We start from the raw sequence: 17,102 nt of genomic DNA, 5'->3' as shown, positions 1-17,102 counted from the left end.
CTGGGTGGTGGGTTGTCAGCCCTGGAGGAGGTCGTTGGGCTATTTAAGTTAAGACGGGTAGAGCTAGGAAGTTCCACTGGTTAATCAGAACTAGAACAAAGGCCTCGACCAGTTCTCCCACAAAGTGATTGTAACCTCTTCTGAGTTACTGATTCTGAGTGGTTCTTTTCAGAGGGTTACCCACATGAACCTCTACTTTATTTATTTATTTATTTATTTTTGAACCTCTACTTTAATAGAAGAAATTGATGCCTAAGTTGTGAGTCAACCTTCAGTTTCATGTCTATTTCAGTCTTGTGGTGAGGGGTCATTTGAATTCTTTTTTTATTTTTATTTCTATTTTTAATTGAAGTATATCTGATTTACAATGTTGTGTTCATTTCAGGTGTACAGCAAAATTAGGTACAATATATGTACCTATTAATAGCAAAAATAGGTACAGTATATGTACCTATTAATATATTTCAGATTCTTTTCACTTATAGGTTATTACAAAATATTAAGTATAGTTCCCTGTGATACAGAGTAGGTCTTTGTTGGTTATCTATTTTATACTGAATGTCTTCTTAAAAGGGAGTCTACTGCACTATTTTACTTATAATGATTCTTGGAAAAGATATTAGAAGAAAGGAGATTTGGGAATTTCATGAGAGTCAAATTTAGAATGACATCTGAGCTTAAACTTCTTTTTCTAAACTTCTGGCTTTGTAAAAGCTCCTTTCTAAATTATGAAAAGAGTGTGGGGGGGCGGGGCTTGTGTGTGCTCAGTCATTCAGTTGTGTCTGACTCTTTGTGGCCCCATGGACTGTAGCCCAACAGGCTCCTCTGCCCATGGATTTTCCAGGCAAGAATACTGGACTGGGTTGTCATGCCCTCCTCCAGGGGATCTTCCCCATCCAGGGATCAAACCCACATCTCCTGCATTGGCAGGCAGATTCTTTACCACTAGTACCACCTGGGAAGCCTTAAGAGAACATGTGCATGCATGCTAAGTCGCTTCAGTCCTGATGCCCTCCTCCGGGGATCTTCCCAACCGAGGGACTGAACCCACATCTCTTATGTCTCCTGCACTGGCGGATGGGTTCTTTACCACTCACACCACCTGGGAATCCCCAGTTGTTAAAAAAAGAAAAAAGAAAAAATTAAGACAAGTGCCATGGAAAGAATCTCGATGTTGTCTTTACCCCACACCTGACAAATTAGGAAATTGAACTTTATTTGCTTCTCCTAACATTGTGGAAGAAAAAGGGAAGTTTTTCCCCCCACTCCCAGTGTTTTAAACTCCTAGTTAAGTCAGGACCAAGGACAGGAATGGGAATGCTGCAGATCATTGCATCCTGATTAGACCTCAGAAAGGCTAGCGCCATCAGGCCATGAGTTCTTCTTCCAGGCCCTTTGACCTTCTGAAAACAAAACACTTCTCCCTTTTTTTGCCTTAAGATCCCCCTGCTTAGCAGCACCTTGTTCTGCAGGTGGGTAGGCACCGCCAGTATCAGGCCCTGACCACAGAAACCTTGAGCTTTGAGCCCTGGCCTGAGGAGGCCATGCCCCGCCCAGGAACAGCAATGCAGTTCCCAGTCACTTCCACTTTTCTAGTCTCAAAGTTCCGTTGGAAGAACTTTGAAAAAACACAACTTCCCTCCTGAAGAAGGAAGTGCCCTGCCCTAATTTGCTAATTCTGAGCCTCAGCTTGGGAGTTTGCAGGCCCTGGTGTGTCAATAAGTACTCAGTTCCGCCTTAGATTCCCCACCTGGCTCTTCTACAAAGGTCTTGACTGATTAGGGAATTAAGCTTATCAAATGATCCTAGAAGAGAGGGGCGATAAAAGATCTCTGAACTCAAAGACTCTTCAGCCAGACATTCTTGTTTGTAACTCAGTGGCCTGTATCTACGATTGATTGTGGAGTCAGAATTATCATTTCCTATCAGTAGAATTTCCATTAATCAGTACTTACCTAGAAAGAGTTAGAATGGCTAAAGAAAAACTACAGGCAAAGCTCTTAGATAATTGTCAAAACTTCCCACCCCTGATGTGTCCACCCTTAGTTGCAGGCCCTCCTTTCCTCCCACTGTGTCTATAGAAACCTTTTCCTTACTGATTTCCCTGCCACTTTCAATCCATTCTGTCACCAGACCAGTGTTCTTAAAGTATGCTTCTGACAACATGAAACAAAAAACAAAAACTTTCAGCACTCCCCATTGCCTCCTTAATGAAGTTAATAGTCATGATCTAACTTCAAACTACCTTGCAGTTTTATACTATTCCAGTACATATATTCTATGCTGGGTGACTCACCAAGTCACGAAATACCACAATTCTTTTTTCATCACCGTTACTCAGAGCATTCCCTCTGCCTAAAGAGTGCAATGAAGTCCAATCCATTTTTTATACTCAAATGTTGTCCTCCTTATCAGACACTCCAGCTAGAATAATCCTTCTCTCCTCTAAATTTCCATAACCATCTATTTCTCACCTATCACACATTAATTTGAGGGCTTCTCGGGTGGCTTAGCAGTAAAGAATCCATTTTCGACGCAGGAGACTCAGGTTTGATCCCTGGGTCCGGAAGATCCCCTGGAGGAGGAAATCGCAACCCTCTCCAGTATTCTTGCTGGGAAAATCCCGTAGACAGAGGAGCTTGACTGGCTACAGTCCAAGGGGTCGCAGAGTCAGACACGACTGGAGCAGCGGAGCACACATGGGGCATTAACTTATGCTATACTGTCCTATCTACTTTGGTCTTCCACAGTACCTAGCACACTGTAGACATGCAAGGGGACATTTTTCCCCTCATAGTCAAATCCTAGATTTAATAGAGTATAATTCAGTTCAGTTCAGTCACTCAGTCATGTCCGACTCTTTACGACCTCATGGACTGCTCCACACCAGGCTTCCCTGTCCATCACCAACTAGCAGAGCTTACTCAAACTCATGTCCATTGAGTTGGTGATGTCATCCAACCATCTCATCCTCTGTCATCCCCTTTTCCTCCTCCCTTCAATCTTTCCCAGCATCAGGGTCTTTTCCAGTGAGTCAGTTATTCACATCAAGCCAAAGTATCGGAATTTCAGCTGCAGCATCAGTCCTTCCAATAAATATTCAGGACTGATTTCCTTTAGGATGGACTGGTTGGATGGGTCTCCTTGCAGTCCAAGGGACTCTCAAAAGTCTTCCAACACCACAGTTCAGAAGCATCAATTCTTTAGTGCTCAGCTTTCTTATAGTCCAACTCTCACATCCATTCATGACTACTGGAAAAACCATAGCTTGGACTAGATGGACCTTTGTTGGCAAAATAATGTCTCTGCTTGCTGTCTAGGTTGGTCATAGCTATTCTTCCAAGGAGCAAGCATATTTTAATTTCATGGCTGCAGTCACCATCTGCAGTGATTTTGGAGCCCCCCAAAATAAAGTCTGTCACTGTTTCCATTGTTTCCCCATCTATTTGCCATGAACTGATGGGATGCCATGATCTTAGTTTTCTGAATGTTGAGTTTTAAGCCAACTTTTTCACTCTCCTCTTTCACTTTCATCAAGAGGCTCTTTAGTTCTTCTTCACTTTCTGCCCTAAGGGTGGTATCATCTGCATATCTGAGGTTATTGATATTTCTCCTGGCAATCATGATTCCAGCTTGTGCTTCATCCAGCCCGGCATTTCGCATGGTATACTCTGCATATAAGTTAAATAGGCTGGGTGACAATATACAACCTTGACGTACTCCTTTCCCAATTTAGAACCAGTCTGTTGTCCCATGTCCAGTTCTGTTGCTTCTTGACCTGCATACAGATTTCTCAGGGTGAGAAATTAACCCTTAGAGTTGCATATGAGCTTGTGGCTCATCTACACCATCTCTGGCTTGGTTTAAGGCTTCCAATTTGTATTACGCTCAGTATGGTCTGTATATTATAGAATGGGATGGTGTAATTTGCACTTTGTTCCTGCTGCAGCAAGCCATATTTCTTTTAATGTATAAAGATGACCTGTGTCTCACATCTGAATAAAGTAGAGAGGGTGACCTTCTCTCTGTGTCTCTTTAAAACCCCAAGATGGGATCCTATTTAAAGGAAGGCAGAATTCTGCTGAAATGATCTTTCCTCTTTTCACTTCTGAACTGAGGTTAATGAAAAAAAAAAAAAAAAGAAGGAAAGATTGACCTTTCTTTCCCAATTTTCACTTGGCTTGTTTTCAAAATGTACTAGAGATTGAATCGTGGAGCACAATGTCATTCTCATTCCTGGATGATTCTAGAGCTGGCTCAGTTTGTATTGCATCATGTGATCCGTGGCACTCTTCTTATTCCATTTCACCTTCACCCCAAACCACATCCTCATTCTGCACCTGAAAGTCAGTTGACTGAACGTATTTGAAAAGTAAAGGCTCTTCTGAGACACGATATGTTGTTTATTCTCTGTAATCTCTTCCTCAATATGTGACTCCCTGCCTCAGCCTAGCAGAGACACTAATCATTCTATGGAAAAGTCCCCAGCACAGAATTCTGGATGAGGGGTAAGACAGGACAGAGACCTCTACTGCTTTCCTACGTAGGGAGAGAGGGTTTTCGGTGGGGTGGGGTGGTGGGGGGAGGGCAGGAGTAAATGAAAACGTGCATCAAAGTTAGAAGAAAAGTCTTCTTCTGATTTGGGACATGTGGGCAAGATTTTCTGACACTGAAGTGGAGGAACAGTAAGCATTGCAAAGAACAAGGATGGCTCTTCCCTTTACTCTGTAAAATGTCCTGGGGTCAGAGAGGTATCCTGCAGCTGTGAAGGTGACAAATAAATATCCTCAGGCTCTGCCTGAATCTGCTACCACTTAGAAGAAGGATTTCCGCCCCCTACCCCACCCCCGGCCCCCAAGATCTCATGGCTGTTTCTTCAGATCTGTTCCTGATAACAGGCAATTGACCAAAACTGTTGAGGAAGACAGAGAAATACCTAAAGAAAGAGTCTGCGGTTCCCTAAATCCACAAGGGGGAAAGCCCTGAAGTTTCTGCTGTTTTCATTTTAGCCACTTTGGTGTTCACAAATCTGGGTGGCAGACAGACAACAAAGGCTCCCAATAGCAAAAGGCTGGAGAGGGGGGTTTCGGAGAAGGAACAGCTGACCAGGGCAAGCCACTCAGCATTCTCCCTTCCCCATATTTATTTTTCCAACTATTCGTGACTCCAGCAAGATGCTAGGCAGCACCCCTAAATGAGGGGCGCCCCCAACATTGCTCCGTAAATAATTTAAATAGAAAAATTCAGGAGACTCAGTAGAAGGTCAAGAAAATCCACTAGAGGGAGCCCAAATCAACTCAATGCCACAGGAAACAAAGCTGGTTATTTTCCCAGCACCTGTCTGAAAATCAACCACAGACAGGAATAGGGGGAAAGAGGAAATATATTAAGTCACCATAAAAGAAGATAGTCCTGTAAATACCTGGTGAAAATCCAAGCCTTTCAGGATTTACAAAATCGAAGATTTATTTTTTGGCCGCACCCTGCGGCTTGCTGGATCTTGGTTTCCGAACCAGGGATCGAACCCATGCCTCTTGCAGTGGAAGCACAGAGTTCTAACCACTGGATTGCCAGGGAATTTCCCAAAATCAAAGATTTAAAGATTTAGGAAACCTACCCTGAGCAAGGAAAATGACTTACCCAAATTTACATATCTGGAGAAGGGTAAGGATGAGAACTCAAAAGCTCCTGTCTCTAACCAGTACCCTTTCTTCTTGATTTGCATCTATGTCAGGATAGAAGGGCATGGCAACCCACTCCAGTATTCTTGTCTGGAGAATCCAATGGACAGAGGAGCCTGGAGGGCTACAGTCCATGGGGTCACAAGAGGTTGCAAGAGTCGAACACGACTGAAGTGACTTAGCACAGCACCTTGAGGTCCTAGGTCTAACTCTCCTCTGTGTCTCATTTATCTGAAATAGGAAACTCAACCACCGTCTCCTGAATTTCTTTCCCTCATTCACCATAGAATACCTTCCTGAAAGGGATCTTCAATTTTAAGCCTATTTAATAATGTCATTTTGTTGATGAGACTTTGGGAAATGTAAATCACCCCAAATGGCTACCGTCAGTTCTTTTCCTCTGTATCAGCGCAATAGCATTATTTTGGATGTGTAAATCTGTAATTTGTAAGTGTCCAAATTGCCGGCAGTGCTACATAGAAGTGAATCATATTTAATCAGTTCCAAAGCCCTTTCTCCTCAAACTACACTTAGGATCTGGGGACAAGAAGAGTATTGGCCCTCTGAGACCTTGGTATTTTAAGCATTGTATTTAGCCCCGTCTACCAGACACAATTATAGCGACTGAGCAAGCATGCATGTACCTTCCTATCAACTCCATGTTTCCCAGTTGCCTGGACAACGTGCAGCCTCCAGAAGCCCAACCTTCCAGTTCTCAGTCCCACCCCCAAATGAAATTTGCCACTCTGGATTGGGTCCCAGAACACAATCTCCTCCTCCTGCTTCTAGCTGGTTGGGCCTTTTCTCTGCCCTTCCTGGAGAGTGGGTCACGCCACAGGGAGATACAACAGAAAGTGAGGGTCTTGGAGGAAGGAAGAGGCAGGGTAAGGATGATGGGAAGAGAGAAGGGGCCAGGTACTGAGCTTTATTTTCTCTGAAAGAGGGTTGAGAGGAATGATTTCTGTACTTAGAGCCTGACTGGTAGAGAGGAATGGGGTCATCCTTCCCCCTGGCCCCAGTGTTGCCTAAGTTTCCAAGGAAACCAAGAACTGAAGCTTCTGGAAAGTGTAAGAGACAGACTTGGAGACAAGAGCACTAATTCTCCTGGGACTCCTGGTTCAGTCTAGGGAGTCAGGAGAGCGTCTCCATGTCCAGACCTAAATATGAGCCCCCTCCCTCCCTCCAGGACAGGAAGGAGATGCCACCTAAGACCAAAGAAAAAGGGACAAAAGCTGGGGCCCAGAAGAAGAAAAGAAATGCAGGTGCTGGTGAGTCAGACTGGGTGGAGGTGGGTGCCTCCCTGCCTCTCCTTGTTCTGGATCAGAGACCTCCAGAGAGAATTCAGCCCTCTGCGTGACAAGATGGAGCTGTCTTGGCCTTCCCCCTTTATATCCATACTCGGGTGCCATGGAGCTGGGAACATGGGAAAATCAGCACCCATGAATCCCTTCTGGCTGTGTGCCTTCCTTGTGTATTCATTACACATCTTTCAAGTACCTACTGTGAGCTGGGTAGTGAACTCATTAGGCTTTGTCTTCAGAGATCCCTCATTTAATGGTCCTCATATCTCCCACAAAAAAAGAGAAGTCCAGGGTACGGGAGGAGGATGGGAGGGGAGTAGGGAAGGCTGAGATCCTGACAAGCTGAGGGTCTGCCGTCTTGCCAGGGCAGATGTGGAGGCTGAATCCATGCGCAGGCTGGCACTGCTGGAAAAGGAGGTGCTCCAAGACTGCTTGGGTAAGAAGGGTGGAAGTTCTGGGGAAAACAGAGACAGTGGGCATTTGTGTATCCCTGGGAGCTTAAAGTTTTGGAACCATGGTGGAGGGCTGAGCTGATCTCTAACCATCCCCTAATGGGAAAGATTGTCAAGAGTTGGGGTCGTGAGGACAGGGTGGGCAGTGAGGGTTGATAAAGAAAGCTAACTTTTATAGCTGGAACACAGAGGGAGTTTTTCCCTCTTAGTAACAGAGTCTGTAGGATTCTGAGGCAGGGAAGGGAAACACACAGAATGACAGTGAGAGACTGGCAGGCTGCCGCCAGGTTTCTGAAGGTGGACAGAGTCCATCAAGGCCATGGGGGCTGATTCGTGGAGTCCCCAGCCAGTGCAGAGGCCTGCTCTGGACTGTTCACAGCTCTGCAGAGGGATGAAGCCCGCCGAGCCAAGGCTTCTGAAGACCAGCTGAAGCAGAGGATCAAAGACCTGGAGGCTGAACTGGAGGGGGCCCGGAGCGAAGGGAAGGCCATATATGCAGGTGTGAGGTTGATCGAGCAGGTGGGTGGGAGACAGGGGCCCGGAAGAGGACAACTGGGAGGGCCCGAGGATGCTAGAAAGGGAGACAAGGGGGACTTCGAACTGCCATACCTAGCCTCAGCCCTCCCAGCACGTACAGGAATCCTGAAGGAATCTGAAGGAATTCCTGAAGGAATCCTGAAGGAACCTTCCATGACATGCACTGCTATGTGCTTGATGTCCCGTGGGTTATGAAACGCAGCCCTAGCCTTTATCTCTCTCCTCCCGTGGGAGTGGGTGGGAAGGAGGGCCTGAATTCACATACTGAAATGGCATAGCAAATGGGTATCTTGTTTCCCAGCTCTGTCCCCACCTTCTCAGATCACCACAGGAGGAATCCAGAAGACTATTTTTTTTTAAGATTTTTTTTTTTTGATGTGGACCATTTTTAAAGTCTTTATTGGATTTGTTACAATATTGCTTCTGTTTTATGTTTTGTTTTTTTGGCCCTGAGGAATATGGGATCTTAGCTTCCAGATCAGGGATCAAATCCGCATGCCCTGCATTGGTAGGTGAAGTCTTAACCACTGGACTGCCAGGGAAGGCCCTCAAAAGACCTTTATGCACCTGTCCACTGGACCAAGCAGAGCCCTCCCCACCCACAACTCCCTGTCCTTTCTCCACTGCTCTCTCGCCACCTGGGTCCCTGGCCACCCACCGCTCTGCCAGAGATGAGCCGTCAGTGCCGGAGCCTGCAGGAGGCGATGCAGAGTCGCAGCAGACAGCTGGAAGAAGAAGTGGAGGGCCTTCGGGAGCAGTTAGGTAGGCTTCCCAGGGGGCCCTAGTGGTAAAGAACCCTCCCGCCCTCGCCAATGCAGGAGACTTAAAAGACGTGGGTTCCATCCCTGGGTCGGGAAGATTCCCTGGAGGAGAGCATGGCAACTCACTCCGTAGTCTTGCCTGAAGAATCCCATGGGCAGAGGAGCCTGGACAGCCCCATTCCATGGGGTCACAAAGAGTTGAACACTAACCGATTTAGCATGCACACACAGCACACCCTACTCTCACAGCACTTTCTCTCAGAGGATCACTGATGTAGTCCAGCCTGAAGGGGTGGAGTTAGGATGGTCTTTCTTTAGAAAACCGCAATTTAAGTTCTCATACTGTCCTCCCCACTGACTCTTCTACCACTTGCAACAGAAGGTTCAGGATAGCAAAAAAAATACCCAATCTTAAACTTTAAGTTGTAAGTGAAGAAGACCTAACTTTCTCACTGCAGCTCCCTCTCTCAATGGTCTCTCTAAAGACAATTCTTACTCCCCACTGCCCCTATGTCTCTCATGAGCAAAACACATTCTGTCTTAGTTTGGCTGATTTTTAGAATGAAAGCAAGCTTGAATATAACTGTTTGAATTACTTACCTCTGTATCTTCAAGACCTAATGTGTGGTAGGTCCTGAATAACTATTTGCTAATAAATAAATGAGCTTCTAAATAAGCAACAAAGCAAAACAAAAAAACAGGAAGCTTTTGCTCTCTTCCATCTTGGTAACAGGACAGAGTTGAAAAATTTTAGCATGGCACGGATTTTCCACAATTTTGGCCTCAAAGTTTTCTTATCCTAAAATAGCTTTAGTTTAGCTTTAGATGTCGAAGAGTTGCTTATCTTCCCACTCAGACCCTGAGTTCCTTTCCTAATCTTTGCCTTATCTCAAATGCAATCAGCATTTTTAAGCACCTCCTACATACTAGGTGCTTTCCCACACATTATCACATTTTTTTAAATGTATTTTTGTTTGTTTGTTTGGCTGCCCCTGCTCTTAGTTGGGGCATGTGAATTCTTAGCTGCAGCGTGTGGGATCTAGTTCCCCGACTAGGGATCAAACCTGAGCCCCCTGCCCTGGGAGCGCAGAGTCCTAGCGACTGGCAGCAGGGACGTCCTCACGTTATCACATTTAACTCTCAGAGCACACCTGTGAAGTATGTGTCATTTTTCTCTATAAAGATGAAGAAACTGAGTCTTAGAGACGTGTCAGATGTTACACAAGTAGTGAATGGCAACCTGATTTGGGAGCCAAATCTCTTGTCCCAAGAACCCCCCTCTCTCTCCTGTACCTTAACAGTATATGTCAGCTCTTTATAGGAACGAGGGGAAGTTGACGGCTCTGGGGGAGTCTGGAACAGTCCTGCTCATGTTGTGCTCTTTGGGTGGGAGACTCTGTTCAGAGGCCGAGTGTCACCATCCTGTCCTCTTTCATCCTCCCCACTGGCACCATCTCTCCCAGAATTGTGCCAGAGGGAGGCTGAGGCTGCCCAGAGGGAGGCCAAGCAGGCCCTCGGAGAGCGGGACCAGACTCTGGCTCAGTTTCGGGCCCACGTGGCAGACATGGAGGCCAAGTATGAGGAAATCTTACATGTAAGCACTACCCTCTGAAGACCAGCCATCCCAGTGCCCAGCCCTCCCCCATCCCCACAGATCCCAGCGAGGATGACAATGACAGGCCAGGGGGAAGGGAAAGAAGCATCTCCACAGGGGATTCTGCTCTATCTTAAGGGGATACAACCATGCCTACCCACTAAGAATAAGAGCTTGAAGAAAACACTGGCTGGGAAAGCTTACAGACCAGGCTGGGGGCACCCCTTACCCTAACTTCTCCCTTCCTGAGATTGAAGCTCAGTGTCTGCAGGACAGCCTGGACCGGCTCCTGGCCAAGCTGAGAGATGTGAAGCCTCAGTGGGACGGGGCTGTGCTGAGACTCCACACCAGGCTCAAGGAGCAGCTCCGCCAGTTTGGACTCAACCCCCTGGATCTTTGAAGCTGTGAGTCTCTAGTCTCTGGGGCCCTCTGAGGCCCCAGCAATAAAGCTGTCTTGATGTAGACCTCAGCAGGACTGTGAGCTGTGTTTTTTTGGCAGAGAGGAGTCCTCATGGGAATATCTCAGTTCTGGACTGACCCATTACCCTGAAGATGGAATAAGAAGAGAGAAATTTGACAAGGTCTCAACTTCTCTCCTAGAGAGTCTGGGTCCCACCCCTTGAGCCTGGAGCCCTTTTGGTCACCCTATCCCCACCAGCACCAACAAAGGCAGCCAGATTTGTGGATAAAGGCCATTTCTACAAAGGACCAAGAGTGACTAGGCACCAGCCCCCACAATCCTCAGGTGCCCACAGAGGGAAGGTGCAGCTAGTCTCCAAATTCTTGTAATATACCTAACATCCTGGAGTCATGCTTAGGGCAAGTTCCAGATGGCTTCAAGCATAGCCAGCCCCACAGCCCACCTGAAAAGGGAATACTGTCTGCTTCTCCTTTATTTTACTACAGCGTTCTCAGTTCTACTTCATTTCTGGTTAAATATGGAAGGGGGAAGTTTTGAAAAGAATTCCCAGCATTGCCTTGTATTGAATTTATAATGTCGTTTAAAAAGTTTACTTAGTTTAATTAATTTTGTATAAAGTAGGAATAACCAAATATATTCTAACTGTTTTGCCATCTCTTGGGAATAACAGAATATATTCACCATAATAGAAACAGCAGAAATGGTTCATTTTCACCCTCTGTAGATTCTTCCTTTCAGTAAGTTGTGTTTCATCCTTACAGACTGATCTTTCAGGTAGAACAGGTGGAGGTTTAGGTAGAAATGAGCATCAGGATTCTACTCACTACGCACAATTGTTTCCACTATGCACAACTGTGTATCTTTTAGCTATGGAGCTTAAAAGCCTTCCTGGGTAGCTTAGTAAAGAATTCACCTGCAATGCGGGAGACCTGAGTTCAATCCCTGGATTAAGAAGATCCCTTGGAGAAGGAAATAGCAACCCACTCCAGTATTCTTGCCTGGAAAATCCCATGGACAGAGAGGAGACTGGGAGGTTACAGTCCATGGAGTCACAAAAGACTTGGACGCAATGGAGCAGCTAAACCACCATGGTGGTGACCATGGTGCTTAAACTTTCTCAAGAGAAATAAATATAGCACATTTTAAAAGGGGGGAGGGAGAGGTTTCCCACAACAAGTAATTCTCTGTAGACATAATTTAACTTTTGTGTTACAATTTAACTCAATTGTGGTACTATCTACCTGGCCATAGCATCAGATCCCTGTGGCACTCTTGAGTCCCACAAGAGTGCCTGCAACCTCAAATACCATCTTAAGTCCAGGCTGTCACTTGTGCTTTTGACTGACTGGCTATCAATCAGTGATAGCCACAACCCCCTCCCTGGGCTCAATCATTTGCTAGAGTGATTGAATTCAGGGAAATGGTTTACTTACTAGACCACCATTTTATTACAAAGGACACAACTCAAGAACAGCCATATGCAAGAGATACGTGGGGTGGGGTATGAGCACGGAAGCTCCATACCCTCTCCAGGTGTGCCAACCCCCTGCACCTCCATGTGTTTATCAACAAAGAAAGCTCTCTGAACCTGTGCTTCTGGGTTTCTATGGAGACTTCATTATGTAGGCATGATTAATCAATCCATTGATCACTGGTGATTAATTCAACCTCCAGCCCCTGTCCCCTCCCAGGAGACTGAGGGGGGGGGGGGGGCGGGGCACTGAAAGTTCCAGCTTGCTAATCACATGATCAGTTCCCCTGGAAACCAGTGCCCCATTCTTAGGTGCTTTCCAAAAGGAACCTCATTAACAAGGATAGCTGTAATTGAACGAGCCTTATTATGAATAACAGAAGACACCTTTATCACTCTTATTACTTAGGAAATCCCAAGGATTTTAGAAGCTCTCTGCCAGGAAAGGATAGGAAGACCTAATATATATTTCTTGTTATAAATCACAAAATCACACTGCTCATCTCAAGCAGATCCTCATCTCTGGGGCACAGCTCCCAAAGACCCCACATGACTTCCTCCGGAATCAAATGGGAAGCTCCTTCATGGGCCCACCTGAGGGCTCTGGCCCCACCCTCTTCCAGGAGGTGGAGCCATGGGAAGGGAGAGAGACCTTAAACAATCCTGTGACTGGAGGTATCAGGAGTCCTAAAGCTGCAGCTTCTGGTTTAAAGAGAGCATCTCAGCTCCCACCACCTCAGGCTGGAGGGTGAAGACAGGGAAGCTTGGGCAGATCATTGCCAAGCATGGGGTGCTACAGCAGATCTGAGGCCAGAACCCCATCCTAAGCAAAGAAAGAAGGGAAGAAGTCATTCAGGGAACAGAAGAGTTCCTTTTCCCTGTCCCCATCTGCACTGGAATGCTCAGGAATAGGGGCTTCTTCTCTGGGGTCTTTCTGTTCCCACCTACCCTGGCCTAAAGTCCCAACCAGGGTCCCCCAAACTGCTTCACCTTGTAGCCTCACACTCTGCCCTCCTCTCTGACCACGCCCCTCCTCTTCTGGCTGCTCACAGTTCATCCATCTCTTTTTCCTCACCTCTCTGGACCCTGGGGGAATCCAGGCTTCCAAGCCCTGCTGAGATTGGGCTGCCAACTTCAGGCATAGGGGTGGCTTCGCCTCAGCCAGCTGCTGAAGTCTTTCCTGGTCTTTCTCTCCACCCATGGGATACCCATTCACCTCCAGAATCATGTCTCCTGTTTGCAGCCCTGCCTGGGCAGCAGAGCCTCCTAGGGTCACCTGGTGGAATAGGTGGGGTCTAGAGGAGCCTGGAACACCACAGAAAAGTTTGCTGGGTATTCTAGGGCTCTGGGAGGGAAGCAGAAGAAGGCTCATCAAGAGGCAAAGGATTGAAAACATCCAAGGTTCCCGGGGCATCCGTCACCTGGGAGATGAAGAGACCAGGCCTGCTGGCCACACAGCTGAGTCGGAAGCCATAGCCACCGCCAGGCCCAGGGTACAGGAAGCACTGGCGGAAGTTGCATGGGACAGCGGCCACTGTTGCGTCTTTGACGAGTGGGTTCTTGGTCTCAACCACAGAGGCTAAGCCACTACCCCAGGGAGAGTCAGGAGCCTCTGTGCTCTCCAAAAAGAGGAGCGGAGACAAGCGAACCTGGAAAAGAGGAAGAGGACAAATCCGTTGCTTCTCCCTAACCTGAGCCCTGCTCCATTCCGGCCCCATCTCTATCCCCGGCCCCTCAGCTCGCACCATGCTGAAGAAGCGGTCAGCCTTGGGGTCGACGACAATGAGGGAGACACAGGAGCCCTGCGCCCGGATCTTGGACACTGTCTCCTCGTGGCCCAGCCCCTCCACGCTCTCCCCAGCCACAGCCACCAGCCGGTCCCCAGCCTGCATCCCGGCCTTCTCCGCTGGCAGTCCTGGGTCCACCTCCCATAGGAACTGACCTGGGACGCAGACATCCTCATGGCTCCTGCCCCCCCGACCCCAGCGCCAGCCCAGGCCACTGTGTGCACACTGGGGGACTGACCCAGGGGTACACAGGAGGAGGAGGAAGCCCTGGGCTGGGGTTCAGCCAGGGCCACCACTTGTGTGTACTGAGCGGTAGATGCAGACACTGGTGTGCCCACCCCAAGGCCCACCTTCCCGCCCCATCCCCAGGGCTCCCACTCACCGAGGCGACCATCAAGGCCCTTCTCCTCCCGGAGCACGAACCCGAAGCCCTGGGGCCCTTTCTCGAGATGCAAACAGCGGGGCTTGGTGGGCAGTGCCCAGCCCTCTGCCAGAGGTGCAGCCAGGGGCATTCCCAGCTGGCGACACTGTTCCTCCACCTCTGGCCCTGCCACCAGCAGGGTCACCTGCTTGCCACTCTGCCAAAGCTGTGGGACCCAGCAGGGCATCAGCATCAACCAACTGGGGAGGGAGGGCAGAAGCAGGCACCCCCTCCCAGCCCTTCTTCCCAGGCCCTGGAATGAAGCCCTCGGGAGGGGAGGGGTGTGGCGAACACAGAGTGGAAAGGGAAGGATGGGGACAGAGGTACAAGATCAGACTGGGAGATTGAGAGTCTGCTTCCCGAGACTGGGACAAGCCCAGAGGGGTGAGGACAAGAGGAACCAGCCATACCTTCCTGTTGAGTTGGTTGTGTGTGAGCTTTTCCACACTGACCCCATTCACTTCTAGCAGCCGGGCCCCAGGGGGCACTCCTGCCCGCTCAGCTGCTCCTCCAGGGCTCAGCACTAACCAGAAAGGACCCCGATGTCCTGGAAGCCCAAAGAGTGACTTTCTGCCTGCTGTCCACCCACAACAGGGCTCAGGGCCCCCCTGATGACCCCTCCTGCGCTCTAAGCTCACCTTGGGTGACACTGAAGCCAAAGCCGCCCTCGTCTTTCACTACGTGGCACAGCCGAGGCCGGACCCCCTGGCCGAGAGGGGGACAAAGGTGGGTGTTGTTCCCCCGCTGAGCTCGGGCCACCTCGTGCACGTGCTGCGCCAAAACTGTCAGCAACACCCGAGGCCCGCTGGCCCGGATCCGGCGTATCACCTGAACAGCAGGCACGCAGGGTGGGCTTGGGCCGGCCCCTCTTATGAAGGTCCCCTCCCTGGAAGCTAACTCTTCACCATGGGAACCAGCTCTCTGGAGGCCTTCATCCAGCCATTCTGACCTGGGGCATCCGTAAATTCTGGGAGATGACCCCACACCCTCCCACCTCCCATATGGGAGATATGTCACCCCCACATACCCCGGGAGGTGACCAAGAGGCTTCTGTCTCCCCCAGGTGCTACAGAATGTTTCCTCGTACTACCGGGATTCCAGCCCAACCTCACCATCAAATAATCTTCATGTTCCACGACGTGGTTGTTCACTCCCAGGATCCAGTCTCCTTCTCGAAGACCCTGACGCTGGGCAGAAGAGCCTGGCTCCACCCTGCACACCACATGCCCAGCCCTGCCCAGCTGCTGCTGCAGATGGAAGCCAAAAGTCCTGCCCTCCTCTTTATTCAGCAGGTAGAAGCGAGGCCGTTCCAGGCTCCAGATATCTGGACGGGGAGGTGGGCAGCAGAAAAGGTGGAGGAAAGGGGACATGACCCAAGTCACCTTGTGCCTGGTAGCCCCTGCCCGTGTGATTGAACAGCGGACAGGCTTCTGCCCAGTTAGGTGTCGGGCAGTGGGGCTGAACACAGCCCAGGCAGAGTGGCTGGGACATAAGGAAAAAGCCTAGCCCCCTTCCACCTCCATGTAGTCACTCCCCACCAAGGCTGTTATCAGAGGGAGACAGTGAGTGGTGTCCAAGGAGACAGGATGCTTTGTGGTGCCCTAGTGGCTCTGGGGAAAGGAAGTGGTTGCCCCAAGGGGTTGGGGGAGGTTACCAGAAGGGTTGTAGTCTTCAGCCAGGGAGAGGACAGGATTATCAATGCCCAGCTTTGGGTTAAACTCAAACTTCCTGCAAGGAGGCAAGTCACGCAGGTAGGAGAAAGCTGACATCCAGACTTGGGTCCCAGGCTCGCCTTGAGGTGCCAAAGGCAGCTGATGAGCCTCCCACCTTCAGTTCCCTCCTCTCCTTGCCCCAGTCTTTCACAGCACGGCACTTACAGGGCCAAGGTGGCTGTGTCCTGAAGATCTGCCAGGCAAAGAAGGGGTGAGGGGATGAAAGGCAGTCTGCCCTCCGAGACTCCACTTCCATGGTCATTAACTGAAAGAACTTAGGGGAACCCCCAAATTCAGGACTCGCCCTATGTTCTGCTCCCAAAGGGTCTTCCCTTCCCCTTCCTTCTGCTCCCTGGCCCAGGCCTTCTGATATACACAGAAATCTGAGCATATCAGTACAGGGCGTGGACCAGGAAGACAGACACATCCACCCACTCACCTCTCACCTCCTAACTTCCAGTCTATTTTCAGGGCTCCAAGCCCCAATACCAAGTGTGTGCTAGTTCCAAAGCCTTCCAATCCACCCTCTGCCCTGAAGTCCCCTCCGGAGGGTTTCTCCCGGCCTCCTACCTGCAGCTGCCTCCATGGCTGGATCTGCGACCCAGTGCTCAGTGTAAGGACAAGGTCCATCGAAACCAGCTGATCCTCCGACCTACCCCCGCCCCTACGTCCCGCCTCCTTCAAGACACTGCCTTAGAAGCAGCTGGGTAATGGTTAAGGGGAGGAGAGTCTTGTCTTCTGGGGAAGTGTGTATGTCCTTCCCACCCCATTCCTGAGCCCCAACTTTCTCAGGAGGCTCTGCTGCTGTCCCAGGTCCCCCTCTGCGCAGAGAAAGGTCACTATAATTGCTGGTCACTGTAATTCCAAGGCTGGGATAAGTGTATGGCATGGGTGACAGAAGCCCTATGGCTCAACAAGGCCACCCACCCACCCCAAAATTTAGTTCATGTACCACCCCCTCCCC

The 17,102-nt window shown here is 49.2% G+C and overlaps 2 protein-coding genes across 10 annotated transcripts; one reads left to right on the top strand and one right to left on the bottom strand.

Moving 5' to 3' along the window:
* Position 1: 1 nt before the first annotated feature.
* CCDC153 (coiled-coil domain containing 153) lies at positions 2-10,795 on the top strand. 7 transcript variants are annotated; one of them, XM_059874622.1, is made up of 7 exons: positions 2-259; positions 6,868-6,949; positions 7,353-7,418; positions 7,814-7,933; positions 8,641-8,733; positions 10,196-10,326; positions 10,598-10,795. In XM_059874622.1, exons 2-7 carry the CDS (start codon positions 6,880-6,882, stop codon positions 10,724-10,726), a joined length of 609 nt encoding a protein of 202 aa, XP_059730605.1. In that variant the 5' UTR covers positions 2-259; positions 6,868-6,879; the 3' UTR covers positions 10,727-10,795. The 7 variants fall into 7 exon arrangements, with proteins under 7 accessions (XP_059730605.1, XP_024830890.1, XP_010810745.1 ...); XM_010812443.4 differs by lacking the exon at positions 2-259 and adding an exon at positions 6,494-6,748; NM_001434775.1 differs by lacking the exon at positions 2-259 and adding an exon at positions 6,511-6,565.
* Positions 10,796-11,330: 535 nt separating this feature from the next.
* On the bottom strand, positions 11,331-17,099 carry NHERF4 (NHERF family PDZ scaffold protein 4). Of its 3 annotated transcripts, none has more exons than XM_010812504.4 (11): positions 16,709-17,099; positions 16,304-16,331; positions 16,081-16,218; positions 15,539-15,750; positions 15,065-15,254; positions 14,837-14,973; positions 14,388-14,592; positions 13,964-14,160; positions 13,640-13,867; positions 13,294-13,494; positions 11,331-13,041 (listed from the first exon to the last, which is right to left on the bottom strand). In XM_010812504.4, the coding sequence occupies exons 1-11, from the start codon at positions 16,766-16,768 to the stop codon at positions 13,012-13,014; spliced, it is 1,626 nt and encodes a 541-aa protein (XP_010810806.1). In that variant the 5' UTR covers positions 16,769-17,099; the 3' UTR covers positions 11,331-13,011.
* Positions 17,100-17,102: the final 3 nt, after the last annotated feature.

The sequence above is a fragment of the Bos taurus genome, chromosome 15 (assembly GCF_002263795.3).
Source record: "Bos taurus isolate L1 Dominette 01449 registration number 42190680 breed Hereford chromosome 15, ARS-UCD2.0, whole genome shotgun sequence".
Taxonomy (NCBI): domain Eukaryota; kingdom Metazoa; phylum Chordata; class Mammalia; order Artiodactyla; family Bovidae; genus Bos; species Bos taurus.
Note: the sequence above shows the minus strand (reverse complement) of the source record. Positions and strands in the feature narration are given on the sequence as shown.

Coding starts and splice junctions, on each gene's coding strand:
- CCDC153 (XM_024975124.2), top strand. CDS start 6,829: ATGTCCAGACCTAAATATGAGCCCCCTCCCTCCCTCCAGGACAGGAAG. Junction 7,934..8,640: donor AGGGAAGGCCATATATGCAG/GTGTGAGGTTGA, acceptor CCGCTCTGCCAG/AGATGAGCCGTCAGTGCCGG. Junction 8,734..10,195: donor GGGCCTTCGGGAGCAGTTAG/GTAGGCTTCCCA, acceptor CATCTCTCCCAG/AATTGTGCCAGAGGGAGGCT.
- NHERF4 (XM_024975444.2), bottom strand. CDS start 16,565: ATGTGTCTGTCTTCCTGGTCCACGCCCTGTACTGATATGCTCAGATTT. Junction 15,751..16,080: donor TGAAGACTACAACCCTTCTG/GTAACCTCCCCC, acceptor CTCCCCGTCCAG/ATATCTGGAGCCTGGAACGG. Junction 15,255..15,538: donor AACATGAAGATTATTTGATG/GTGAGGTTGGGC, acceptor CCTGCTGTTCAG/GTGATACGCCGGATCCGGGC.